General features: G+C 45.0%; 1 protein-coding gene across 2 annotated transcripts; it reads right to left on the bottom strand.

Moving 5' to 3' along the window:
* Positions 1-8762: 8762 nt before the first annotated feature.
* Positions 8763-27952, bottom strand: CHAC2 (ChaC cation transport regulator homolog 2). Of its 2 annotated transcripts, none has more exons than XM_030194623.1 (3): positions 27912-27952; positions 15043-15078; positions 8763-10406 (listed from the first exon to the last, which is right to left on the bottom strand). In XM_030194623.1, exons 1-3 carry the CDS (start codon positions 27942-27944, stop codon positions 10023-10025), a joined length of 453 nt encoding a protein of 150 aa, XP_030050483.1. In that variant the 5' UTR covers positions 27945-27952; the 3' UTR covers positions 8763-10022. The 2 variants fall into 2 exon arrangements, with proteins under 2 accessions (XP_030050483.1, XP_030050482.1); XM_030194622.1 differs by lacking the exon at positions 27912-27952 and adding an exon at positions 27466-27652.
* Positions 27953-27956: the final 4 nt, after the last annotated feature.

Raw genomic sequence — 27956 nt, 5'->3', positions numbered from 1 at the left:
ACTGAAAGGTAACTTTAAAACCATACAAGAACGTAAGACCTTTGAAGTCAGAATGATTGAATATTTTAACACCCAACAGAAAGGACTTAACAAGGACCTGGGGTTCCTAGCCCATTATAAACCATAAAGCTGTATGTCTCTGTTGATCACCCCACCCCTCACCTATCCACACCCATCCTGTTAGAATATCAATGATATGCTTTGATGTCCCCATGCATACCTCCGACCCACCCCCATCCTCCCACCCTGTCAGACTGTCATAGTAATGCTTGAAGGTTTTCACTTATATACACTGTCAGCTAGCACATTTGCTTATTTCCGATCTGACGAAGAAGGGCAACCTTCGAAAGCTAATCAAGAAATGTATTAAGTTATGTCCAATAAAAAAGGTATCATCTTATTTTCTTTTCCATGTTTTATTTTGTTTGATTTCTATTGATAACCTTAAGAGTGTTTGTTTTGTTACATTTGTACCCCGCGCTTTCCCACTCATGGCAGGCTCAATGCGGCTTACATGGGGCAATGGAGGGTTAAGTGACTTGCCCAGAGTCACAAGGAGCTGCCTGTGCCAGGAATCGAACTCAGTTCCCCAGGACCAAAGTCCACCACCCTAACCACTAGGCCACTCCTAGGAAATGACGTCAGAAGAAGGCGGAACACAGCGAAGGGAAGGCTAGAGACGTCGGGAGCGCCGCCTCCTTCACTGACGCTGCGCTGCCGGACCGCCACGGAGGTAAATTTAAAAAGGAAAAAAAAAAGAAACGGGATGTTGGGGGAGGGGGAGAAGAGGGCGGGCAGTTGAACAATGGGAGCGGGAGGGCGAGCGAGGTGAGCATGGTGCGGCGGCGCCCCCCAGAGGGAGGCGCTCCCCTGCCATGCTTACCTTGCTTACCGTGTTGGCACGGCCCTGCTGCCTCCCAACCACCAGCCCCACTTCCCACCATCGGCTTTGGCACAGACCTTATAAGTCTGCCCAGCACTATCCCCGCCTCCCACCACCGGCTATGCCGCCCAATCTCAGCTAAGCTTCTGAGGATCCATTCCCTCGAAACAGGATTCCTTTATGTTTATCCCACGCATGTTTGAATTCCGTTACCGTTTTCCTCTCCACCACCTGAAATGGGAGGGCATTCCAAGCATCCACCACTCTCTCCTTACCGATTCCCTTAGCAAATCGGTAAGGAACGGGCATGCATCAAGGAACAGGAATGCAAATATGCTGCTCATTGTAGCTCACTTGCATTCTCTATTCTGTCGTTAAACAGTCGGGCAGTCGAGCATGCGCAGAGCAGCCAAGTGTTATGCTGGCTGCTCTGTGCATGCCAAATACACCTCCCTGTGCCGGCCGAAGACGCCACGCTGCTCACCCCCTCCGATGCAGCTCGACAGAGGACAGTGCAGTTGAGGACGCCCATCCAAAAAAACCGTCCATTTTGGCCGTCATTCCCCCCTGCAATAATAAAAACATCTTTTTTGGCAGTGCTTCACTCAGCTGAGAGACCTGGAAGTCTCTCAGCCAATCACAGCGTGTTTAGCTTGGCTAAATGCATTGTGATTGGCTCAGGGACTTCCAGGTCTCAGCTGAGTGAAGCACTGCCAAACAAGACATTTTTATTATTAAGGGGGCCAAAATGGACGTTTTTTTTGGATGGGCGCCCTTTTTGGCCACCTTCCCCCCTTGCAATAATAAAAATGTCTTTTTTGGCAGTGCTTCACCCAGCTGAGAGACCTGGAAGTCCCTGAGCCAATCACAACGCGTTTAGCAGAGGCTCAGAGACTTCCAGGTCTCTCAGCTGAGTGAAGCACTGCCAAACAAGACATTTTTATTATTGCAGGGGGGGAAAGGCGGCCAAAATGGGTGTTTTTTTTTTGGATGGGCGTCCACAACTGCACTGTCCTCTGGATCGAGGTGCATTGGAGGGGGTGAGCAGCGCTGCATCTTTGGGGGGGGGGGGGGGGAATGACGGCCAAAATAGATGTTTTTATTATTGCACTGACGAGCACTTGACTTTTTTTCCCCAATTTTTTTTTTAAAACTTTTGTAGCAGTTTTTCAATCCTGCGCAGCCCCAACGAGAGGTACAGACCTCTCGTTAGATTTTCCAGCGTTAAGGCAATCGGAAAAGGTTAGGGCATCTCATTACAATAGGGTTTCTACACAATTTGCTCATCTGCATTCCGTTTTCGTTAGCTGCTACCTTCCTCAAAAAAGTCTTTAGTGCATGCCAGGGTTTACTACTTGCTCCTTAATGGCTCATTAAGTTTAGTGCATCTGGCCATGAGAGCTAGATGACAGATTTTTGTGGGTCAAAACTCTGGCAGGATGAGCAAGATGTGGCTCATTCTGACCAATTCGCGTAATGGGAAAAGAGAATTGGGAGAACACCCTACAGAGAAAGGGTGCTGGAGGATTTCCTGATGATTTGTCCAGGATTTTTTTGAGGCTTCACTTGGCAGAGTTACAATTTTATTTTGTGCTTCCCATATAAAACATAATTTTCAATGTTTGGCAATGTTCCAAATATTCTGTTGCATTAATATGTTGAAAGGATATCTTTCTTTTAGTTGCAGACAGTTTTTGTGTAAATTAAGTATGAGTGGTTTATATTTTAAGCTGCTTTGGGGAGAGAAAGCCATTTTTTTTGACCATTTGGTTAGAGTGCTCTGTGTTCCAAAAGGGCTTCAGGACATTTTTACAGCCAGTTTCTGTTTATTCTCACAGGAGGAGGATGTAAACAGAGGGCCGAAATAAGCTCTCTTCCTTTGTGGTCTTTTCCAAAGGAATGCGGTTAGTACACATGAATTAGAATTAGTGATGTTCTGAAGATGGACAGTAAGCTGAACTTTAAGCACACTATGGGGCCCTTTTACTAAGCCGCGTAGGCGCATATGCACGTCCTATGCGTGTAAATTTTGAACTACCGCCTGGCTACCACATGACCCGGGCAGTAATTTCATTTTTTATGTGTGTCCACTAAGCGCTTCGGAAATTTTCTGACGCATGGTGCTAACCGGGCAGTAATCGGCATTGTACACACATAGACCATTACCGCCTGGTTAACTCGTGAGACTTTACCGCTAGGTCAATGGGTGGCGGTAAGGTCTTAGGCCCAAAATGGATGTGCACCAACTTTTATTTTGCTGCATGTCCATTCCCCCCCCCCCCCCCCCAAAAGGCCTTTTTTGCAGGTGTGCTGAAAAATGGACCTATGCGTATCCAATACACGTGTCTATACCCGCGCAGGCCATTGTTCGGCGCACCTTAGTAAAAGGACCCCTGTGTATTTAGAAACATTCTGTTGTAAATTGCCTTTGTTTTTACTGTTAAGTATAAAGATGAGTAATAGAAACTTCACTTCTGTTTGGGAGTATTAAACATTTAGCATTGTAAGAGGATCCTGAACTCTCAACGAGATTTTTTATTTGAAACAGATTGTTTTTCTTGCATTGCATTTTGCTATAGCAGCTGATGACATTGTAGTCATAAAATGCATTGTATTATTGGTCCCGATAACCCAGCTTAAATTTAGCAAAGATAAGTGCCAATCAACTTAGTTGAAAGAGTGGTTCTAAAGTACATAAACTACATAAAGCATTTAAATTTTGTGAGTAAAATTTGACCATACATTTTGGAGGTGGATAAAGTTTGGACCTATGACAAGGGGCTTGTCAAGAGTTGAGAGCAATCGTGTCTCTTGACAGATGAATTGCTGCTGATGCACTCATTGTGCTTCTGAGGTCTGTTAAATACTTTAATGAAAGACTGGATAAGAGTAAATCTAGATAATAGGGAAGATACTATATATGCATGAGTTGGAATGATGGGCGCAGGGTATGATTTGATGAGATTTATACCTAGAAGATTAAGCATGCCCAATTTACGATGTTTCTTGTAACTCCTAAATTCCAAGTGACTAATTTATAGTTAATAAAATATCATTTGCTATAGTCTGTGATTTTCCATCTGTAGTCTGTCTAACCCCTCCTTCCCCCCTAAATCTTTGTATTTGTCATTCCTTGAATGGAATGGATTCATGAACTCATCTACTACTACTACTAGTTAACATTTCTAGAGCGATACTAGGGTTACGCAGCGCTGTACAATTTAACAAAGAGAGACAGTCCCTGCTCAAGAGCTTACAATCTAATAGACAAGTGAACGGTCGGTCCGATAGGGGCAGTCAAATTGGGGCAGTCTGGATTCACTGAACGGTAAGGGTTAGGTGCCGAACGCAGCATTGAAGAGGTGGGCTTAGAGGTGGGTTAGGCTATAAAAATGTATCCATTTTGAATCTTAGTTAGGAGAACCTAGCAGAGATTAAGGTCCCAGCTGGTTATTCCTCCTTGTTAACAAGACTATGCAGATCTAAAATAAAAGACTGATTTATTTCACTGATCATTTGTAGTTTGGATTTATTTATAGAAATGGCAATTCAACAGGAGTCACTGTGTCTGCATTGTCCTGTAGACCTGGAGAAAGCTAAATGGCTTACCTGTAGCAGGTGTTCTCCATGAACATCAGGATAATGCAGGTACACCTGCCCTACATCTCCTAAAAAAAACCCCAAAACACCACCACCAAAAACCTGTCATTCAATTTTTTATGTGTTGTTGATATATACTGTTGCATTCAATATTAACAGATTAAAGTTTTTTTTTCTGTGATTCTCAGTGATGTTTTTCTCCTCTCTGTTATTTTCACCATCATTCTTCCTCCTTATATATATATATATATATATATATATAGATAGATAGATAGATAGTGACTGGTGGTCAGGGTTTAAGAAAAGAAGTAGAAGAGGAGTTAGCTTCCAGAGAGCCCCTAAAGATCCCCATAATTACAAGGGAGGTACATGGAACAGATTTTAAAAATATTCTTACCTGGAATCTTCACACTTGTGCTTCTTGGAGACATAGGGTAAAGTGAGTAAACAGAATATATGGGGAAGGGCCAGAAGAGACAGAGCATGCGGTCGATTGTAACGCTGAGTATTTTCAGACTATCTGAGATAGGGAGGATGTGGTCTGGGGTGATTATGGTTGTGGGTTTGTACGTGTTGTGTTGAGATGATAGGATGAGGCATTTTAGATGTCTATATATTAAGTACTGTAATAATACATCACCTGCCTCAGTAAAATGCTACCTTAAAAGTTATTTTTGGGGATCACCGATTGGGGTGGGAATAGTGCAGTGAGCTTCTTTCCACAAGCCCTGATGAAGGTTGCGAAACTTTAGCCATGGTTGGCCGTGGAATAGAGCTGTCTGTTTCAGAAGACTACACCCGATAAACACAGAAAGTTAAGTAATAAGCTCTTTCTGTAATACGGAGATTAACTCTATTATTGAATTCTCTGGGAGGTTTTTTAGCCAATGATGACTACGTGAATTCCTGTGAATCTGTGGCTTGTAGCCTCAAAGGAGTCAGTTGAGGCTTTTCCGCCTAATTTTATGAAAATAACTTAAAGGGTTGGTATATACTTAGTTAGAGAGGATCTATATTGAGTTGTTAAATTTCATGCAACCACTCCCTTGGTAGCAGATTAATCCAAGCCTTGACAGATTTTCATTCAATCTAGGAGCCATTCCAAAACTTGGGAACCAGTTACTAAGACCTCTACCATATTTCAGAAATAGGGGAGGAAGGGGCATCAGCCTGGTTTACCAAAGCTGTTTTCCCATTTTTAGTACATCAGGCTCCTGCTGTGCTACTGCATTGATTTTCCAAACATGCTAACAGCATGGCTAAACCCCCTGATTGCTATACCAGAGGCAATTGCCTCTTTGGTTCACTTATCAGCTGTGGCATGATCTCCACCAGTTTCCCCCTCTCTCAATCCCACCATCCTGCTCTCTCTCTCATCCCCCATCCTTTTCTCTTTTATCCCTCCCATTCTGTCTTTTCTCAGCCATCTTCCTCATTCTCCTGCCAGTATTCCTCAGTCACCTTTTTCAAGCCCCCTCATTCCATCCCTATCTTCCCTTCTGTCCTCTCTCTCTTCCTTCCTTCCTTGTTCCCCCCCACCCTCCAGCAGCAGGTTCAAGGCTTACTTTTCTCTTTCATCTTGTAGCCACCTTTGTTATCTTTTTTTCATTTCTTCTTTCCCTAGTTTCCTCCTTTTCCATTTCTCCCTCTTTCCCTTCTTCTCCCATTGTTCCTCCACCACCTTTTTTTTCTGTCCCTCTCTCTTCTTCCCTTCCTTTCTTCTTTCTTGCTTGCTCTCTTCCTTTTTTGAAGAATGTATTCTCCCTGTCATCTTGTGGTCCACTGTTGAAGCTCTTGCCATTGATGCTGAAACAAGTGCTCATCTTTAGTCTGTACAGCATGATTCAAGTTTGAGCTGGCCTTGTGGTCTTAAATTTTGAGAGTTCCTGGATCGTGCAGCTCAAACTTGAGCTGAGCCACGCTGTACAGACAGAACACTTGTTTTTGTGGTGATGGAAAATACAAAGTACCTCACAAGGGTAGGAAATCCCAGGTGCCATGGTGACTTGGCACCTGGGATTGATCATGACCTGACAAACAGTTATAAAAAAGGTGACTTGGTTTGGCTCTCTCTTTAAATTGAGCCCAAGGAAAAAACATACTTTAAAAATCATCCAGGTACATTTGTTTACAATCCATCAGCTGTAGCTAAGATGTGACAAAAAGTATAGAGTGCCTTCTTGCAAGAATCCTTCAGCAAACTTTCATAATGAGATTGTGTTGACTTTGAAACAAAGATCATTTACAGAGTGTATGTGTGTGTGTATGTGTATATATATATATATATATATATATATATATATATATATATATATATATATATATATATATACACACACACACACACACACACACATTATATCTAACTATCTGGAGAGGGATATTTAAAAATAAAATACTTCAAAGGTGAATTGGCTCACTGAGAAATCCTAAGTGCTTGCTTTGCCTTCATTTTATAAAGGGGGAAGAGATGAGCTGAGTTAATGTCAGGACTGTGGTGTATCACTTATACGGGTTGAGTAATATCAGAGAGCACTGTTTCTTTCAAAACTTTCTTAAATGGCACATTGGTTTCATGACTACCTATTGGATAGGAGTCAGAAAGAAAGATTTAAGGTCCTGCCTGTGATATACTGTGGGTGATTTTACATTGAAGAAGGCTGAGCTGAACTGAACAATTAATGCAGCATTTTCTGAAATGTAAATAATGGGTACGGACAATGCCAACCTATACTGGGGCTGTCTGAACCAAATCTGATCCTGACCAAGGAGCCCTTTTACAAAGGCGCATTAGGCTCTATGCATATGCGTTAAAATGAGACTACCGCCAGGCTACTGCGCCCCCTGGCGGTAATTTCAGATTTGCCATGCACGCATAACGCTTGGATGATTTCCTCCCATGCACGGCGTTTCCACTGGTAATCAACAGCTGACGCATGCTGACTGGTCACTGCACGTGAGCCATTACCACTAGATCAATGGGTGGCGTTAAGGGCTTAGGCTGGCTTTAGGCGCGTGCTGGTTTCAGTTTTACCAAATGCCCTTTTCCCATCCCATTAAAAAAAAGCTCTTTTTTGCAGATGTGGTAAAAACTGGCCTGGCGCAAGCCAAAAACACTTGCCTACACTACCACAGGCCACTTTTTACCACGGCTTTGTAAAAGGCCTCCAAGTGCTTTTATTTATTTATTTTAAAAGAAAATCACCACTGGGCTTGGAAAAAGGTTTGCAATAACCCTGCACAGTAGATGTGATGGCTGTGGCAAAAGCTGAAGAGTACTCTAGAGAAGTGGGAGATTTAAATATCCAATACACACAATTATGCACAGGGACTGTCTTTCTTATATGTTTGTGCAGCGCTGCGTACGCTTTGTAGTGCTATATAAATGCTAAATAGTAGTAGTAGTAGTAGGGCTGTCTTTAAGCTGGAGTGGTAATTAAATGAGGGATTCTTTACAGGCTGTGTATTGTTCTAGGATTTAGATGTGTGGGGGGGGGGTTTCTTATGTGGGAAGAGATCAAACAGGGTGCAGAGAAGGGTCTTGAATTCTGAGGCAATTTACTGACATTTTCTAGACAGATTGAAGGCAGTTATTAGGACAGTTATTGCTAGTATAACTGTGTGGTACTGTAATTTTAGGGACATGTTAGCAACATATGCAGCTGTCAATAGTCAGCAGTGGACATGTGGCTTAGGAAGTGAGTGAGAGGGTTTCATTTATCAGTTAAGGGGTGGAGGAACCAAAAAAGGTTAAGAACCCCTGATTTTGACCCACGCATGGCCTCAACATATTCCTTATTTTAGGAGAACTCCGATGAAAGGAAGAGCTGGGGCCTGTGCACTTGCTCTCTCATTTTTCAGCTTAAGGCCCGTGTAGTGACATTGCTGGGATTCCTCTCCAGCAGCAGGGTTGCTAGAGATGTATTGTTTTCCTCTGCCTAATGAATACCCTGATAGTAGGACAGAGCATGGGCAAGAGGCAACTGATGGAGGTGCAGGCTGATTCTGGTACTCAGTTCACAATTCTTTCCTAACATCTAACAGCAAAATCTAACCTTTTGCCATCCTGCACTGTTGAATAGCATATGGCTGCCATTTTGTTTTGCTGTATTAATAAGTTACCATCACTGGGGTTCACTAAAGTGACCTTCTGAGTCATCCATGCTGCTATCATCTACGGTGTGTTAGTTTGGAAAAGCATGCATTAAATGCCTCTATTTACTAAACATTTTCTTCATGGACATACCAAAGAAAAAAACCTTTACTAAATAGGATCTTACATTTGTAACAGTTCAATTTACTTACAAATAGTAGACAGGTGGGCTAAAAATTCAATAACAAACAAAATGAAGCAAAAATGTTCCATGTTAGTTGGTGGAGCAGAAACTAGTAAATCTGGACTAAGCTTGCATTATTTCTCCACTTAAATTAATTTTGGAATTCTAGTGCTGGGTAGGTAATAGAGGGAACCCTTTTCATTAAGTGAATGTTAATAATTTAAGAGGGGATGTTATTAATGTGGGCTACCATTATAAAGCGTTATTATACTGTTAACCCCAATCATTTGTAACTAGATCTCATTGCATAAATTGGGATCTATGCTAAATAGTTCAAGTTGGTGGTAAAATAACGTCTTAACAGTAACCCACAGTGATAACTATGCCCCTAAATCAGTAACTTTTCACCTTTTTTCAAGAGAGGCCATTTTACAAAATTGTGTCACGAGTGCTTTGTAGGTTTGGTTAATAAGGGGAGTAGTTATCAAGGTACAGTAAAAAAAAAAAAAAAAAGTGAACTTTTACCACACAGTGATTTACCATGGGATTTGACAATGTCCAGGAGCAGCGAGCCTCAAAGCTGTGGCCAAATGCTCATAATGCAACTTGTGATGTGTACCCAGTACACAATACAAATCCTGTTCTGGTTTTTACATAGTAATGAGCTGTTTTACATGCATTTGCATGTTTTGCACCTCATTAGTACATAGCCTGAGGTGACAAATATCACCATGGTAGGGTAAGACAAACTGCATTAGAGCCCTTTGTCGTGTTAAGGGGCAAATAATGCGACAAGACCCTAATGCAGCTTGATAAACTTCCCCACTAAACATTAAGTGGTATAAATGTATATAAAGAAATGTAAAACACACTTTGCTCACAAAGTACAAATATGGCTGTTTGGAAATAGGCCTGATGTAGTCGTGGGTTTTTCCTATGCTGTACTTATTGTGATCTGTGGTAAATGAGTATCCATTGTTAGACACTGGAAAGACCAATGCTTCACATAAATAAGGACACAATTTGACCCAATGTCATATCTATCTATAATCATTAAACTTGAAGAATATTCCATTTGATTTTCTGTGGTAAATCCTCTTTACATCTGTCTCCATGTAAAGCAGAGTCCTAAAATTATTTAAATAAATACAAAAGGCAGAGACAAAATACCTTTTAACGTTAAACCTGTCATGTAGCAAGAGCACTTCTTTGAGGAGGAAAGAAATTATCTGGAAAAAATTGGTAAGCTACGATATGATATTTTATCTGCAATTCAAGTTTTGGTGTTGGTCCAAAAGGGCCCTGACTAATTTTTCTAAGGAAAAAAGATGCTCATCAGCATCTTCTGGTATCAGATTCCTCATGGAATTTGCAAGTTCAAACAGGTACTCTGTGTTTCTTCCACTAGGACCGACTGAATTACAAATCTGTACAGCAATATCTTCTAGAGGCGCTGGACCCAGGTAGTTGGGATTATCACAGGTTCCAATGTATAATAAGACATTAAATGGTTTCATGGAGGAATCTTTTGGGTAGAAATCAACAGTTGCAGTCCTGTAGCCTCCTTTCTCTCTAAAGTCAAGGTATGCTTTTACTTCTTCTTCTCTTCCTGATGGCAATCTGTAAGCAATACCCCACACACAACCCTGTTAGGGAACATAAATTCATTTTGTATTAAACACTATATATCTTTAATAAACATGCATCCTTACCAATTAAAGACTTAACCGGTCCTTTATAGCAAAATGTAACCTGAAACTTTTGACAGAAGCAGGAGGCTGGGCAGAGACAAAGGATAAGAAATGTTTTAACAAACCGCTCTAGAAGTTCCCGGTGCAGTTATGCTGACAAAGCCCATTTGCTTGCATAGAAAGCAAGACAAAAAAAAAAAAATTTGAAAGGAGAGAGAAAATCCATTCTGCCATGTGTCCCAGTCTCATGACCTCATCAACGCCTACAATAACCTACAACAATAAATAATGTATCTCATGGGCTTTTGTCAAACTTAATTGATTTTGACAGGTGACACACCCACTTCCAGGTTTCCAGCCAACCAGAGGCAAGGGTAATCCCAGCCAACCAGAGGCAAGGGTAATCCCACTCCCCGCCCTTTTAATTATGTCATTGCCCAAACCACACCCAAGCCATGCCCACTCCCCACCCCTTGAACATCACCAAATGTCTTGACACCATCCAAGCCCCACCCCTTTTGCATAATCACACCCCTTGCCCCACCTTATTTGCCTAGCTCCAACCAAACCCCACTCCACCCCACCCTTTGGTGACATAGGAAGTGGCACCATAGCCATTCCCCTTTTTCAAGATGGCAACTACTGTATGCATCATGTCAATTCCTGTTGCTTCTTCTAGCTGCCATCTTGGATGGGGTCATGTGACAGGAAGTAATGTAACTCCCCCCCCCCCCCCCCCCCCCCCCCCGCAGCCTCAGTGGAATTTAGTTGCACATACGCACCTTAACTTTTTTTTTCTCACTGGAAAGAAAATAGACATGTTTGGGTTTTTTTTTTCTTATATCTTTCAAACGGATACTTTGTGCTTATTTTTAAAGCTGTTTCTTCACTTTTTTTCTCACAGGAAAGAAAATAGGCATTTGTTTTTTTTTCAAAAGGATACCTTGTGCTTACTTTTAAAACTGTATTTACTGAATGACAGCCATTTTAGATTCTAAAACAAAAAGAATGGACCGATCCTCCTCCTCCTCTATGCTTTTAGCTTACATAAGAATGCAACAGCTGGCACCCCCTCCTGTTTTCAAGAGAAAACTGTGCGAGATTGTGCCCTAAAGGGTTGAAGTGAAACAGAAGAAATGCCAGGCGGTTGCTTGTTTAACAGCCAAGCTGGTTTTCTCTGCAGCCACTTTGAAAGGAAATCCCCTTTTCCGACTCATCTAGCAACAAAACTTACAGGGGCTGGAATTATTATTGCTTATTCATGTGGTGGTTCTGACTTCTGTTTGCAGTCTAGTATACCAATTTTACTTGTGGAGTTTTTTTTTTCTCTGACCAATGGTCAAAGGGGAGCTTTTCATTACTATTAGCTGTGGCTGTATGTTCTAAAGCCCTGTTATTTCTAAGGTCTTTTTTCTCCACATTTTTGGGATTGCGTGGCAGTAGGAAGTACCCCGAATAGAAAAGAGGTGATTTTTTTTTTCTTCAGACCAGCTTATGTCCCTATACACACCTTTATTGGAACTCCTGCCACCAGAACATCACCCGAACACTCTTTTTTAGTTGCAGGATACAACATACAACAGAACTGAGCTTTGGTTTATTATTTTTACATAGTTTGAAATGGATTGCGAGAATATTACGTACTTTGATATTTAAAAAAACAATGTTGATATGAATATGGTTTCTTGCATATTTAACAAAGCAATGCCTATTGTTTTGTGTTAAATTTTAACAAATTACAGGATGCATTTTATGTTTTGTTTGAATTTACAAGATCTTTTAAATGCAGGTTGAGTGTGGGGATGGTGGCAGTACAATGGGGATGAGGTGGGGATGGGGTGGGGATGGGGATAAGATTGCGCTCACCTCTAGTACAGAAGTTCTATCCTTCTATCCTGTTTTGACTCTCTGCCATCCTTAACATATAGCATATAATAGAATCCAGAAGTTGTTCAAAATAGCTAGCAATCAATAGCACAGCATATTTTTGATCACCTCATCTCAAAAAAGATATAATGGAACTCGAAAAAGTTCCAAGAATAACAACAAAAATTATAAAAAGGGATGGAATAGCTTCCCTTTATGGAAAGGCCAAATAGGTTAGGGCTCTTCAGCTAGGAGAATCGATGGCTGAGAGAATAGAAATCTATAAAATTATTAGTGGATTGGAACCAGTAAATAGGGAATGGTTGTTAAGCTGTGGAGTTTGTTGCTGGAAGGTGTGATGGAACAGATTAACTTAGGTGTACTTAAGTTTCAGGAGGAAAAGTCTATAAACCATTTTCCATGTACATTGGAAGAATCACTGCCTATTCCTGTGTAAGAAACAAGGAAAGGATCCACTCTTTGGGATCCTACTGGCCCTTAAGAAGAGCTAAAACTTATGTGTGCTGGAACCTTTTCATCTGTTCATACAACAGCATTACAATAAGGATTTTATTTATTTATTGCATTTGTGTCCCACATTTTCCCACCTATTTGCAGGCTCAATGTGGCTTACAGAGTTTTGTTATGACATAGTCATTCCAGGATATCAGATACAATTAGTAATATACAGAGATTAAGAAAGGGAAGAGAGAAGGAAGGTGTTGGGCAGGATAGTATAGATGGTGGATTTTAATACTGTAAGATGGGAGGTACTGTAGGATTTTAAGCATAGCTTACTAAAACATGTTTGCACTTAGGACTGAATGATGCAAATATACTGAACAGAATACAATGAAAACTTGCTGACCTCTCTAGATGATGCAGCTGAGTATCTCGTGACTCTGCCTCCCAGCAGCTAAAAAGCTATAGAATTACCATGCATTTTCAAGGTGTCCCTTTCCCAGTTTTGTATCACCTCCTCACAGTCTTCCTTGTATATAAATATTGTATGTGTCCACTGAAGAAATGAAGCATGAAAGTGAAGAAAATGGCACATCTGGCAGGAAAAGAAAGTCACAAGCCCTATCTGAGCTGCAAGTTCTGTTCTTGGTAGGGGTGAAGAAGGGTGAAAAATAATCTGTTCTAGAGAACATGATTTGAAAAAGGAGGTTGTACAATAGTACCAAAGAGGATAAAGTCTCATGCTGAGGAAAGATCTCACAGATCCACTGTAATCTCTGCCATCCAATTTTGGACTGCAACATTTTTAAGACCCTTCATGCTTTTTCTTATATTGTACCGTTTTAAAATTTTAATATTGACAATGATAAAAAACATACAAATTTTCTCACCAAGGCACACACTGTAGCCTGCTGATGGGTTGCTGTTTAAATGCATAAAAACCAACATATAAAAATAAAGAGTAATATCAGTGAGGCAGCAGTTTCTTTCTTTTTGATAGCTTGAAGTATCGTTTTAAATGAGCTCTTAACATTTTGCTGTTTAATTGGTATGCAAGTACATGTACTATGCCAAATTTGGCAACAGCTAACTAAAGAAAACTGACACTATCATAATTACTAGACTGCAATATGTGACTATGGGGCTCCTTTTTGAAACAGAAAAATGTCCAAAAAGTGGCACAAAGTGGCATTTGGACGATTTATTTGCCCAAACGTCCAAATTGCTATTTTGAAACACATTTTAAAGACGTTTCTCTATGCAGTTCATCAGCAGTGCATCCAAATCGCAAGGGGGGCATATCTAGGTTGGGATCTGGGCATTCCCAAAACTTGGACGTTTTTCTGCCATAATGGAACAAAAAAAAACGTCCGGGGATACAATTTAGATATTTCGGTCTAGACCTGTTTTTATCACAACTAAGTAGAAAAAGGTGCCCAAAATGACCACATGACCACCGAAGGGATTAAGGCATGCCCTCACCCCATTACTCCCACAGTGGTCACTGACCCCCTCTCACCCCCCCCCCCAAAATGTGAAAGTAACAGTACACATTAGCCTCTATGGTAGCATCAGATGTTATGGCCAGTCCTATGAGAACAGCAAGCAGGTCCCTGGTATAGCCTAATGGTCAGTGCAGTGCACTGTACAGAAGGAGACCCAGGCCCATAACCCACTCTGTTACACTTGTGGTGGAAACTGTGAGCCCTCCAAAACCCACAAAAAAAATCCATTGTACCCACTTATAGGTGACACCTGCAGCCATAAGGGTATTGTAGTGGTGTACAATTGGGTATAATAGTTTTATGTTGGGTTTTGGAGGATTCCCCATACAGCATAAGGGGGGGGGGGGTTAACCATGAGATGTATACCTGGGACCTTTTATGTGAAGTCAACTGCAGTGCCCCCTAGGGTGCCCCACTGCTCTGCTGGGAGGTCTGTATGGCCAGTCTACTAAGAATACTGGCTCCTCCTAGAACTCAATGGCTTGATATTGTGCGTTTTTCACTTGTACTTTTTCCCCCCCCCCACTGAATATGGTCTAAAAAGATAGATGCACTGTGGACAACAATGTCTAGAAAATGGTCATTTTCAAAACAAAAAGATAACACGTTTTTCTGTTTTGATAATGGCCATGTTTGCTACTGGATATTTGGATATGTTCCACAAAATGTCCAAAGTTGGATTTAGACATCATATCAAAAATGCCCCTCCACATGCATATTAATGAATAAGTATCCATGCAAAATGAATATGGCTTTACCTTAGGATCTTCAATCAGTGTTACAACTCGTCCAGGCTAAAAGACAAAAATAAATAAAATTCGTCAGTTACAGAGTTTTTGGTTTTTATTCACAGACAGTGTAAAACTGCAGAAAACGTAAGACATGTAGAAAGGCATTTTAAAAAGGATGCCCAACTCAAAATAAGGATATCCAGGTTGGTATGTTGCTGGTGGTACTAGTATTTTAGAACAGGATCTGTCAAACATACAACCTGTTCTAAAATGGAGAGAGGCTAAGGTTGCAGCTTTTTTTTTTTTTTTGGGGGGGGGGGGGGGGGGGATAGATGGGTAGGTGTACTTTCTCACCTACCAATTAGCAACTGCAGCTTTATCTTCTCTCTCATTTCCCCAGCAACCACAGCCTAAAGCTGCCCTCCATTGCCATTACATTGTAAGTGGGTGAGCAGTAGCCTCTTACCCTCTTCTCTTCCTGCTACTGTAATAAAAAGCTGGAGGCACATCATATTGAGCACCTTATGAATGTGCAATTAATAATTGTGTACAAAAGTAACTAAAAATTCGAGTTATTCCAAGCCTAGCTCCTGGATCCTAAGAAACATTGTTGAGCCCTGCCTTACAGTAGTCGGTCCAAAATAAAGAACGGAAGATTGGACCTTGCAATTCCTAGGAAAGAAGATCACAATAACACATATAATCATGAGCTAGTGCATAGCCTCAGGAAACCAAGAATAAGAAACAGTTCAGTGAACAATGAACCAGTGGAGAACAGAAATGCTCCAATCTGAACTGGTCCTGACTGGGCCAGTTAGAACACAGAAGCATAATATATACATGCAGCATATCAGAGAGATAGCAGCAAGATGGCTAGAATAGCTCCCCCTAGGAGACCGATGCTCCATAGACCTCAAAGCACTGGTTCAAGACCAACCCATGCTTGACAAACTGCCAAAATACAGAGGACCCATAAATGCAAAGAAATGCTAAGAAACCAAATGTCTATATTCGCCAAGAAGGAAATGGTCACATTGGCTCCATTGGGTCTCATTATGCATGTGTCTATTTATCTGTTCTTAGACTGAGGAGTTGTAGGATACAAAGGCTCAGCACCTGTGGCTGCATGAGGTAGGCTGGCATGCCAATCTGCAGTGCCACCAAGGTAAGAACACCTGTCAGTTCTGTGAGATGCCACATGTATTTCCCTATCTGCATCTCTTCTTACATGGACAACTGCCCTAGGTGACCAGTCTTACCTCTAGTCAGGGGCGTAGCTCTGGGTGGGACCAGGTCCACCCAATCTTGGCTGAGGCCCACCCAGGCCAGTTTCCCCTGAGGCACCTCCTTCTCCTCTTCCTACCTGCCTATTGTAGTGTGCATAATTATTATTTTTTTTTTAGTGCAGGCCGGGTCCCAAGTTGATCTGGAAGTTGTAGGCAGGCCAGCTGCAAGCTGGTGCCGCTACTCCAGTCCGTCACTCACTGCCTGTCTGCCTCCCGCTGGTTTCACTGTGCTCCCCTCCTAAAATAGAGTATGAGTATCTAACCCAAACGAAATTAGATATGATAGGGAAAGAATGTAGCCGTTACCTTTGGATCGTCAGGATGAGCAGAAGTTAATATCAGGGGATATCTTTGAAAAAGTGTTTCAGCGAATCCATGTGCCATGTCAGATCAAAAGTTCCCCTATGCTGACCAGCTTTGAAACTCATTTTGAAAAACATGCAACTGAAATCCTCGAGACCAGAACAACTAAACTGGAACAAACTCCAATCTTGATTAAAAAAAAAAACTGACGCTATTCAAAAACTTCAACTCATTCTAGAAGACCTTTCTAACAGGAATCAAAGAAACAACATCAGAATAATTAAACTCCCAGAAGGAACAGATACGATTACTTTTCTTACTTCTTTTATTCCTCAATTAGTAAACATTAATTTCTCTGAACATTTAGAAAATGAAAGAGCACATTATGTTCTTTCTAGACAAATACATAACTCCCCTCAGCCGAGACCGCAAGAAACAAGAATTTTGCTCTATCAACATGCTAAGGAAAAAAAGACAGGGAAGGAAAACTCTGATAGTGCCTTATCTGACTAAGACCACTGCCCAGAAACGTAAAGCATTTCTGCAAATGAAACCTGCACTTAAAATTCTTGGAGTAAAGTATGTCTTGTATTATCCTGCAAAAATTAGTTACAATTGATAATAAAGGTAAAATTATGTATAATCATACCTGATAATTTTCTTTCCATTAATCATAGCTGATCAATCCATAGACTGGTGGGTTGTGTCCATCTACCAGCAGGTGGAGATAGAGAGCAAACTTTTGCCTCCCTATATGTGGTCATGTGCTGCCGGAAACTCCTCAGTATGTCGATATCAAAGCTCCATCCGCAGGACTCAGCACTTAGAGAATTACACCCACGAAGGGACACTCTGCCCAGCTCACCACCGCCGAAACGGGGGAGGGGAATTAACCCAGCTCATCCCCACACAAGTGGGGGAGGGGAATCCGTCCAGCTCATCCCCGCGGAGCGGGGGAGGGACACCACACCCGCCGATGCGGGGGGATCTGGCTTATCCTGCAACCGCAACCGCGGGAGGAGCTGACTGACCCTAACACCGCCGAAGCGGGAGGGGTACAAAGCTGCCCTACAGCCGCACGAAGCGGGAGGGAGTGCCGGCAGAATTTTAAGTCTCAATCCAGCCCCGTAAAACGGAGGGGAGAGGAATGCAGCAGCTCACTGTAACACAAACTCGTCTTAACTCTTGAAGAATCCAAGTGAAAAAACTTGAACACGAAGTCTTTCTGAAGTAACTGAAGACTAAACTTGAACCTGAAATGCAACCAGAATAAAAACAGTACAGATATCTGGGAGGGGCTATGGATTGATCAGCTATGATTAATGGAAAGAAAATTATCAGGTATGATTATACATAATTTTACCTTCCATATCATCAAGCTGATCAATCCATAGACTGGTGGGATGTACCGAAGCAGTACTCACCCAGGGCGGGACATTGAAATCCCTGACCTCAACACTGAAGCTCCAAACCGGGCCTCCGCCCGTGCAGCCACAGTCAAACGGTAATGCTTGGAGAATGTATGAGCCGAAGCCCAAGTTGCCGCCTTGCATATCTCTTCCAAGGAGACGGATCCGGCCTCTGCCATCGAGGCCGCCTGAGCTCTCGTGGAGTGAGCCTTCAGCTGGATAGGCGGCACCTTCCCCGCGGCCACATAAGCCGCTGCAATGGCTTCCTTGACCCATCTTGCCACTGTAGGCTTAGCAGCCTGCAGACCCTTACGAGGACCTGCAAACAGGACAAACAGATGATCCGATTTCCGGAAATCATTGGTCACTTCCAAGTATCTGATGATGACTCGTCTCACATCCAGATATTTAAGAGCAGAGTACTCCTCTGGGTAGTCCTCCCTACGAAAGGAAGGGAGACAGAGCTGCTGATTCACATGGAAGCGAGAAACAATCTTGGGCAGGAAGGAAGGCACTGTGCGAATAGTCACTCCTGCCTCAGTGAACTGCCGAAAAGGCTCTCGACATGAGAGCGCCTGGAGCTCGGAAACTCGTCTGGCTGAAGTGATAGCCACCAAAAAGACTGCTTTCAACGTCAGGTCTTTCAGAGATGCCCTCGACAAGGGTTCAAAAGGCGGCTTCTGCAATGCTCTTAGTACCAGGTTGAGATTCCACGCAGGCACCACTGAGTGCAGAGGAGGGCGCAGGTGATTAACTCCCTTGAGAAAGCGCACCACATCTGGCTGCGAAGCCAGGGAAGCACCCTTCAGGCGGCCCCTGAAGCAAGCCAGAGCCGCTACCTGGACTTTAAGGGAACTGAGCGACAGGCCTTTCTCCAGACCTTCTTGCAGGAACGCCAACACTGAAGAAATTGGAGCAGTGAAGGGAGAAAGTGAGCCTGCTTCACACCACGCTGCAAAGATACGCCAAACCCTGGCGTAAGCAGTAGAAGTAGAGCGCTTCCTCGCTCTCAGCATAGTGGCGATGACCTTGTCTGAGAAGCCCTTCTTCCTCAGACGCTGCCGCTCAATAGCCAGGCCGTAAGACCAAAGGGGGAGGGATCCTCCATCACCACGGGACCCTGATGTAACAGGCCCTGCTCCACTGACAGCCGCAGAGGATCGTCGACTGAGAGCCTGATCAAGTCCGCATACCAGGGACGCCTGGGCCAATCCGGACCCACCAGGATTACCCTGCCGGGATGCTTTGCCACCCGGTCTAGCACCCTGCCCAACATGGGCCAGGGCGGGAACACATAGAGAAGCTCTTGTGTCGGCCACTGTTGGAGAAGAGCATCTACTCCCAGGGATCGAGGGTCCCGTCCTCTGCTGAAAAAGCGCGGCACTTGGCAATTGGCCGATGACGCCATCAGATCTAGGCTCGGCTGGCCCCAGCGCTTCGTGATGTCCAAGAACGCCTGAGCAGATAGCTGCCACTCTCCGGGCTCCAAGGTATGGCGACTGAGAAAGTCCGCCTTGACATTCATGACTCCGGCAATGTGGGCCGCTGAAAGCTGCTCCAGGTTCACTTCCGCCCACTGGCAAAGATTCATAGCCTCCTTGGCTAGAGGGGCGCTCTTGGTACCTCCCTGGCGGTTGACATAGGCCACAGCCGTGGCATTGTCCGACAGGACCCGTACAGGCTTCAACACCAGTACCGGGATGAACTCCAAAAGCGCCAACCGAATGGCTCTGAGTTCCAGGAGGTTGATAGACCACTTTGCCTCTGCAGGAGACCAGAGCCCCTGCGCTGTCCTTCCCAAGCAGTGGGCTCCCCAGCCCGACAACGAGGCGTCCGTCGTGACGACAATCCACTCTGGGGTCACCAGAGGCATTCCCGCAGACAACTTGTCTGTCTGCATCCACCAGCTCAGCGCCTTGCGCACTGCTGGGTCCAAGGGAAGGCGCACAGCATAATCCTCCGACATCGGAGTCCAGCGCTGCAGCAAAGAGTGTTGAAGTGGTCTCATATGAGCCCTGGCCCAGGGCACTACTTCCATCGTGGCCGTCATAGAGCCCAACAGCTGCACATAGTCCCAAGCCCGAAGGGGAGAGGCTACTAGGAACTGGTCCACCTGAGCCTGAAGTTTGACAATCCGATTGTCTGGCAGGAACACTCTGCCCACTTGGGTGTCGAATCGAACTCCCAGGTACTCCAGGGACTGAGTCGGGCGCAGCTGGCTCTTCTCCCAGTTGATGATCCATCCCAGGGAGCTCAAAAGAGCAACTACCCGGTCCACAGCTTTGCCGCACTCTGCATAAGAGGGGGCTCGGATCAACCAGTCGTCCAGATAAGGATGGACTTGTACCCCTTCCTTTCGTAGGAAGGCCGCGATGACCACCATTACTTTGGAAAAGGTCCGCGGAGCAGTAGCCAACCCGAAAGGGAGGGCTCTGAACTGGAAGTGTCGTCCCAGGACTGCAAAACGCAGAAAGCGTTGATGAGGAGGCCAGATGGGAATATGCAGGTACGCTTCCTTGATGTCCAAGGATGCCAGGAACTCTCCTGCCTTCACTGCCGCTATAACAGAGCGGAGAGTCTCCATGCGAAAGTGCCGCACTTTCAAGGCCCGATTGACCCCTTTGAGGTCGAGGATAGGCCGGACAGAACCTCCTTTCTTTGGTACCACAAAGTAAATGGAGTAACGTCCCTTGCCAAGCTGACTTTCTGGCACCGGAACGACCGCGCCCAGGCGGATCAGATTGTCCAAGGTCTGCTGCACTGCCACAGCTTTGACCGGAGACTTGCAGGGAGAGAGTACAAACCCGTCTTTTAAGGGTCGGCAGAACTCTAGTTTGTAGCCGTCTCTGATGACTTCCAGCACCCACGCGTCTGAAGTTATTGTGGTCCACTCGCCCAGAAACGAGGACAGCCGTCCTCCAATCTGCACTGGGGCGTGGACCAAGACCCCGTCATTGGGTACGAGACCCTGGGGGAGGACCGGAGGGAGCACCTCCGGGACGGCGGTCTCTGCGAAAGGAATGCTGCTTGGGGGAGAAATTCCTCTTAAAGGAAGAGGGGGCAGAGCCCGACTTGCCCGGGCGGTACCGACGGGCTTCCTGCAACCGTCCTCTGGAGGTACCGGGACGAGTACTAGCCCGAGCCCTGACCTCTGGTAATTTCTTGCCCTTAGACGTGCCGAGATCGGTCACGATTTTGTCCAGCTCGACCCCAAAGAGCAGCTTGCCTTTAAAAGGCAACCTAGCCAGGCGGGATTTAGAGGCGTGGTCAGCAGACCAATGTTTCAGCCAAAGCCACCGCCGCGCAGAGATTGTCTGAGCCATGCCTTTCGCTGAGGCCCTCAAGACATCATACAGCAAGTCTGCCAAATAGGCTAAGCCCGATTCCAGGGCCGGCCAATCAGCCCTCAAGGAATGATCCGAGGGGGAAGCCCGCTGCACCATAGTCAGGCACGCCCTGGCCACATAGGAGCCGCAAACTGAGGCCTGCAAACTTAAAGCAGCCGCCTCAAAGGACGACCTTAAGGCCGCCTCCAATCTTCTGTCTTGGGCGTCCTTTAGGGCCGTGCCACCTTCCACCGGCAACGCCGTTTTCTTAGTCACTGCAGTGATTAAAGAATCCACGGTAGGCCACAGATAGGCCTCACGTTCACTCACAGCCAAAGGATAGAGGCGGGACATAGCCCTAGCCACTTTAAGGCTCGCTTCTGGGACATCCCATTGAGCCGAAATTAAGGTGTGCATGGCATCATGCACATGGAAGGTTCTAGGCGGGCGCTTCGTCCCCAGCATAATGGCAGAGCCAACAGGGGCTGAGGGAGAGACGTCCTCCGGAGAGGAAATCTTCAAAGTGTCCATGGCCTGTAACAACAGGTTGGGCAAATCCTCTGGGCTAAAAAGCCGCGCTGCAGAGGGGTCATCCGCTCCATCCGAGCGGGGATCCGTCTCCTCCAAGGAATCCGCAAAGGACCGTTGGGAGACCTCAGACACGCTGCCCTCATCTACATCGGAGGAGACAAATTCCTCCAAGGCCTGGGAATCAACCCGAGGGCGTTTACCTCTGGGAACCTCAACCTCTTTACCAGACGAGGGAGCAGGGGCAGCGTTGTGCATGAGGAAGGCCTGATGCAGCAGCAAAACAAACTCGGGGGAGAAACCCCCCAGACTGTGCACTTCCGCAGTCTGGGCAACAGCCCTAGACGCACCCTCAACCGGCGCTCGCAATAGCGGGGGAGAGACATGCTGCGCATCCAAAATGGCGTCCGGCGCGAAACTCCGCGAAGGAGCCGCGCGGGAAGAACGGCTGTTAACTTTAGCCGCTTCTGTGCCATCGCCCAAATTAAGGGCGTTCATGGCATTAATGTCTCCAACCTCAAGGGCGGCCCAAGAAGAAGCCGTCCGAGCCGCGTGGCCAGCCAAGATGGCGGAGGCGAGGAGCGGGGGATGGGCGTTTATGGCGGGAAAAACCGCCACGCCGGAGGAAGGACCGGGACATTCATCGGTCACGAAACTGTCACCCAACAAGGGCGAATCAGGCTTGAAGACCCCCGCATCCCCTCTAGAAGCGCTCAAGCGACCCGGGGAGCGACCCTTTGCGCCCTCGCCCTCCGACGCCATATGCCACGAGGAGAAGAATCGGGGAACCCCCTGCCCGCTATAAAAAGGTAAAAATTACCTGCTGTCCGCTCCGAGTTGTAACGACCTGGTATCCCAGTGAGTAGCTGCAATAGACGCTTAAATAAACGTCGAAATAAACGCCTTTAAGGACGTTCAAAAATTTTTTTTTTTTTTAACGGAGCCAGCGGGAGGGGGGAGAAAAGGAGGGACCTGGCACCACCAGGTTTGCACTTGCTCAAAAAAGCCCTCAACCCCAGGCACTCAACAAAACCTAAAAATTAGGCTTGGAGGCCTAGCCAGAGCTGCTGCTGTGTGTGACCACCACCTGCTGAGATAGAGAACATACTGGGGAGTTTCCGGCAGCACATGACCACATATAGGGAGGCAAAAGTTTGCTCTCTATCTCCACCTGCTGGTAGATGGACACAACCCACCAGTCTATGGATTGATCAGCTTGATGATATGGAAACTGTGAATTAGAACCAGAGAAACTTCAAGACTTCCTGGATCATTATAAAATGCAATGATTACCTGATAATAAAGCAGGCTATTGCTATTCAAATAGCATTCTCAATAATTTTATATTCTAAAACAGAAGTGCTGATTCCTTCTCTTTAAACAATTTGATATACTGCTCCAATAACAGATCACACTATACACCTTTTTCAGGGGTCATAAAGGTGTTGCTGTTAGCCTTTTACCACTGGCATTATTATGGCTTTTCTCCTTTAATGGTTTTTGCCTTCAAGTTATGACCCCTGAGGAAGGCTTATGGCGGAAACATGGCCCGTGTTGGGTCTGGACTTTTCTTATTGGAGAATAAACTTTTTATACTTGGAAGATATTGGACTTCTAGAGTTCTTGGACTTTTTTTTTCCCCTTCCACCCTGTGTTGGTTTGTCTCATAGGCGCCCCGTATAAGAGGCTTTGGGAGGCTAAGCCTCCCCAGCCCAATGGTCGACTTCTGGGTGTTGCGCCCGCCCTACCCGCCCCCCTCGCGTGTGCGGTTTGTTTTAGTTCAAAATCTCATCTCTTGGGGTCCCTAACCTGGCAATCCAACATTGATTTTTTTAACTTCCCAATCACTTCCACTGATGTTAATGGTAAATTCACCTCTAGAGGTAAAGTAATATTGCAGAACTAATCAGAAAGTTCTTACGTATGCATTTCAATATCATGCATTTTCAAGCTAACTGCATTAAGATTTGCAGTAGTTTACTGCTACTTTTTGTGCTACATCAAAAGTAGACCTGCCACATACAAAAGCAGAATTAAACCAGAAGTAGACAGTTTGTCTGCTGTTATCCGCCAGATGTGCTAATTTAATATGGATTTGATCAGGGATTAATTCAGTGATTCCCAAGCTTGTCCTGGGAGAACCTCAGCTAGTCAAGTTTTCAGGATATCCAGAATGAACATTCATGAGATTGATTTGCATATACTGCCTCCATTGCATGCACATTTCTCTCATGCATATTCGTTGTGGATATCCTGAAAACCTGATTGGCTAGGCTTCCCCCAGGGCAGGTTTGGGAATCACTGGCTTAATGTTTGGGGATGTGGCCGCAGTTCTGCCACCTCTTTTCAGACTCTACTACTACTACTATTTAGCATTTCTATAGCGCTGCAAGGCGTATGCAGCGCTGCACAAACATAGAAGAAAGACAGTCCCTGCTCAAAGAGCTTACAATCTAATAGACAAAAAATAAAGTAAGCAAATCAAATCAATTAATGTGTACAGGAAGAAGGAGAGGAGGGTAGGTGGAGGCGAGTGGTTACGAGACTCTAGAGTAACAGGTGTGCTCTGCTCCATTCCTTCCCTCTCAGGCAGTTGATAGGGAAGAGTGAGAAGGGTTAAGCCTGGAGGGGAGCAAAAAAACAGTCATTCTACTCCCTACTCTAGGGTTTGATGTAGCAAAAGTGAGCAGGCGTTTGTGCGAGTTAATGCAACATCCATGCACAATTTTGTGGGTGCACGACGCAGAAAAGGGTTTTGCACAAAGGCTTACCCTACGCAAAGTCTTGTGTGCATAGCATATTAACGTTAATGGTAATGAGGCTGTTATTTCGCTTCAATGCAGAAAAGTGCACAGACGATTTTAAGGCTCAGCACAATGCCTGGGCTTCAACACCAAGTCTGAGGAGGCGTAGAACAGAGCCGCTGAGAGACTGAGCTGGGTCTGGGTCACTGCTGCCGGGCCTGGGCAGGGCCGATGCCCCCCCCCCCCCCCCCCACCCCTGCCTACCCGCTGAAACTACAAATACCTTGGCAGTTGGGGATCCTGAGGTCCCGTCAGCAGAAGAGGCCTTCCACCAGTGCTGAGCGCTCTTTCCTCAGCTGCAGTGACTGCCCCGTGGCTGCTTTTTCTCTCATGTCACGCATGCTCATTTTCAAAATCGAGCATGAACGTCCTGCGAGGAAAAGCAGCCACTTGGCAGGCAATGTGGCAGAGTGAAAAGCAGTCCTGGAGGACGATCTCTTCTGCTGCTGAGGCAACCCCACTAAACCAGAGGTCCTGCTGTGTCTTCCCCGAGTCCTCCACTGCCTCCAAGGGGGGGGGGGGGGGGGGAACGGCACCACAGTTTTCTCTCTCCTGCTCCTGTCGGGACGTGATCATCCAGGTCCCATGATGAGGATGAGAGAGAGAGAGACCCGAGCCAGGGGAATTTTGCTCCTCCCTGCCCCCCCCCCTCAGCGGCCCTGGCGTAGAAAGGTTTTGCTGGTTCTTCTGCAGTAGTAAGGATTTAACTTCCTACCAACTTTTTTTGTGGTCTCTGTGAAGAGCAGGAGTAAAATAAAAGAATCTGTGTGTGTGTGACAGTTCTATGCTAAGAGCAGCTACAGTTGCACAGATTTGTAACCATGGCAGACTACTATTTTGGACATATTGCCATCACAAATATTTTATGCACAGAATAGCATTCCAGCACACCTGGAGATGTGTGCCGATATGTTTTTCTGCTCTAACATAAGCACACAGAAATGCCAAATTACCCAGTTCCAGGCTGGGGATTTTGGGACAGTCCGAAATTTCTGACCAACCCATCCTGGTACATTATGGGAGTTGCAGCACTGATTTCAAAGGACAGGATCAGGTGCTACACCTCCCACTCTGCTTTGGGATGTAGGTTCAAAACCAGGACTGCCCAAAATGTCTCTGGGCTACTTGGCAGCTCTGCGAACGGCACCAGCTGCTCTTAGTACAGAACCTTGTATCTGAGTGGAGGAGTGGCCTAGTGGTTAGAGCACTGGTCTTGCAATCCAGAGGTGGCTGGTTCAAATCCCACTGCTGCTCCTTGTGATCTTGGGTAAGTCACTTAACCCTCCATTGCCCCAGGTACAAACTTAAGATTGTGAGCCCTCCTGGGACAAAGAAATATCCAGAGTACCTGAATGCAACTCACCTTGAGCTACTATTGAAAAAGGTGTGAGCAAAATCTAAATAAATAAATAAATCTGCTCTCCTGAATAGCACATAAGTTTTGTACAGGTCCTATAAATTTGTTTACTGCATCATTAAGCAAAAATTGGGTGTCACACTTGCATTAGAAGCCATGTGCTAAGCCATCAGCACATAGTTTTTAACATCAGTTTTCTGCATCAATCTCCCCCCACCCATAGGTCCTTCTAGTGCAAGGGTAGGCAACCTTGCTCACCTTTGGTCCTTGAGGGCTGCAACCCAATTAGGTTTTCAGGATTTCCCCCAATGAATATGCAAGAGATCTATTTGCACACAATGGAGGCAGTGCAAGCAAATAGATCTAATGCATATTTATTGGGGAAAATCCTGAAAATGTGACATGGCTGCCCCCTTCATACCAGAATCTCCTGTTGCTCCTGTCCCCTCCTCTTCTCGCCACACTGCTGCTTCCTTTTTGTCTGCAAATTAAGCCCTGGATTTCTAAATTATTTTAGAGAAACAAAAAATAACAAAAAACGATCTTAGTCCTTAAGGGCTGCAATCCAGTTGGGTTTTCAGGATTTCCCCAATGAACATGCATGAAATAGATCTCATGCATGTTCACTGGGGAACTACTGATACAAACCATGCAGCAATGTGTGGCAAATGCCATGTCTTACTCTGATCTTTTTTTTTATGTAAAAATATAAGCATTTAGAAAGAAAAAAAAAGCTACTACTTTAGATTACATCCATTGTTTTAAAGAAACATAATTAAATATCATATATATCTTACATGACCTTCATATTAAGGAGTGGCAATTTAATTAGCTTCTCTAATTCTGATTTCTAGTTTGCTTACTCCTCACCCATAATTTGGTTTTACACTTGCAGCTAATGTCATTGTTAGTAACACAGACCATCCCACCTGCTGATTCACTAACGAGCGAGATTTGTGAGGTATAGGATACAATGAGAAACTGACATTTGAAAATGAAGTATGAAACAAAGTACGAGAAAAAGGAATGGTCTTCCGACCAAACTAATCTCACCCTCATGATGACATTCCAAAGCAAATTGCAAAGTTTAGAGAAATTCACAATTTTCTGAAGTAAAAATAATAATCCGTGTGTGCTAAGGGTTGGGAAACGGCCTCGAAGCTCGGCAGATACAGAAAATAAAATACCATCATCTATAAGAGGATAATATTTGTTGAGTGCCAGCCACGTGAGCTCGCTATTGTACTGATGACAGTATTTCAGAAAGGAAGCAGCAAGCTTAGATTGGAAGCTCTTTTGAGCAGGGACTGTCCTTCCGCGTTTAAAATTGTACAGCGCTGCGTAACCCTGGTAGCGCTTTAGAAATGTTAAGTAGTAGTAGTAGTAGTAAGTACCACTGGCTGTGATCAGCCTCCCGCTATCCTACTGCGATCTCACCTTGCCCGGTACTCCGCGGTGGTCGGTACTACCCTGCCAAAACCTCCGGCTGTAGCAGGGGATGTAGCCAACCAGTTTCTCCTCATAAGGAAAATCCACTTTCCAGATCAAAGACCCGTAACCGAATACCCACATCATTGCCACGGCTCACCGGCAGAGCAGAAGCCGGTATCCATACAGCTGGTAACGCAGTGACGTCCCCCCAACCCCAGCACAGCCCAAGGCAGTGGCACCATGGGAATTGTAGTCTGCGTCGCCTTTTAGCGCGCTTCCTAAATAAGCTTCGGCTGGGGGGGGTATGTACCGTTGTCAAAGAAAACCACGTCATGCCACTTTCTTATTACCTGCGTTCCACTAAATCCGAGTCTACCCGCCTGCGAGCAAATCGGAAAAAGATGCAAGAGCAGACTATGTAAAGGAGGGTCAGAGATAAAATCACTACAAACCCCAATGCGCTTTCCATGATCGCTGTGTCGCATACCGTGACGTCA

The sequence above is a fragment of the Microcaecilia unicolor genome, chromosome 3, assembly GCF_901765095.1.
Source record: "Microcaecilia unicolor chromosome 3, aMicUni1.1, whole genome shotgun sequence".
In the NCBI taxonomy this organism is placed as follows: Eukaryota; Metazoa; Chordata; class Amphibia; order Gymnophiona; family Siphonopidae; genus Microcaecilia; species Microcaecilia unicolor.
The sequence above is the reverse complement of the archived record's forward strand: the minus strand, read 5'-3'. Positions and strand labels throughout refer to the sequence as shown.

Coding starts and splice junctions, on each gene's coding strand:
- CHAC2 (XM_030194622.1), bottom strand. CDS start 27,603: ATGATGTGGGTATTCGGTTACGGGTCTTTGATCTGGAAAGTGGATTTT. Junction 15,079..27,465: donor ACCGCGGAGTACCGGGCAAG/GTGAGATCGCAG, acceptor TTTGTCTTTTAG/CCTGGACGAGTTGTAACACT. Junction 10,407..15,042: donor CACTGATTGAAGATCCTAAG/GTAAAGCCATAT, acceptor GTTCCCTAACAG/GGTTGTGTGTGGGGTATTGC.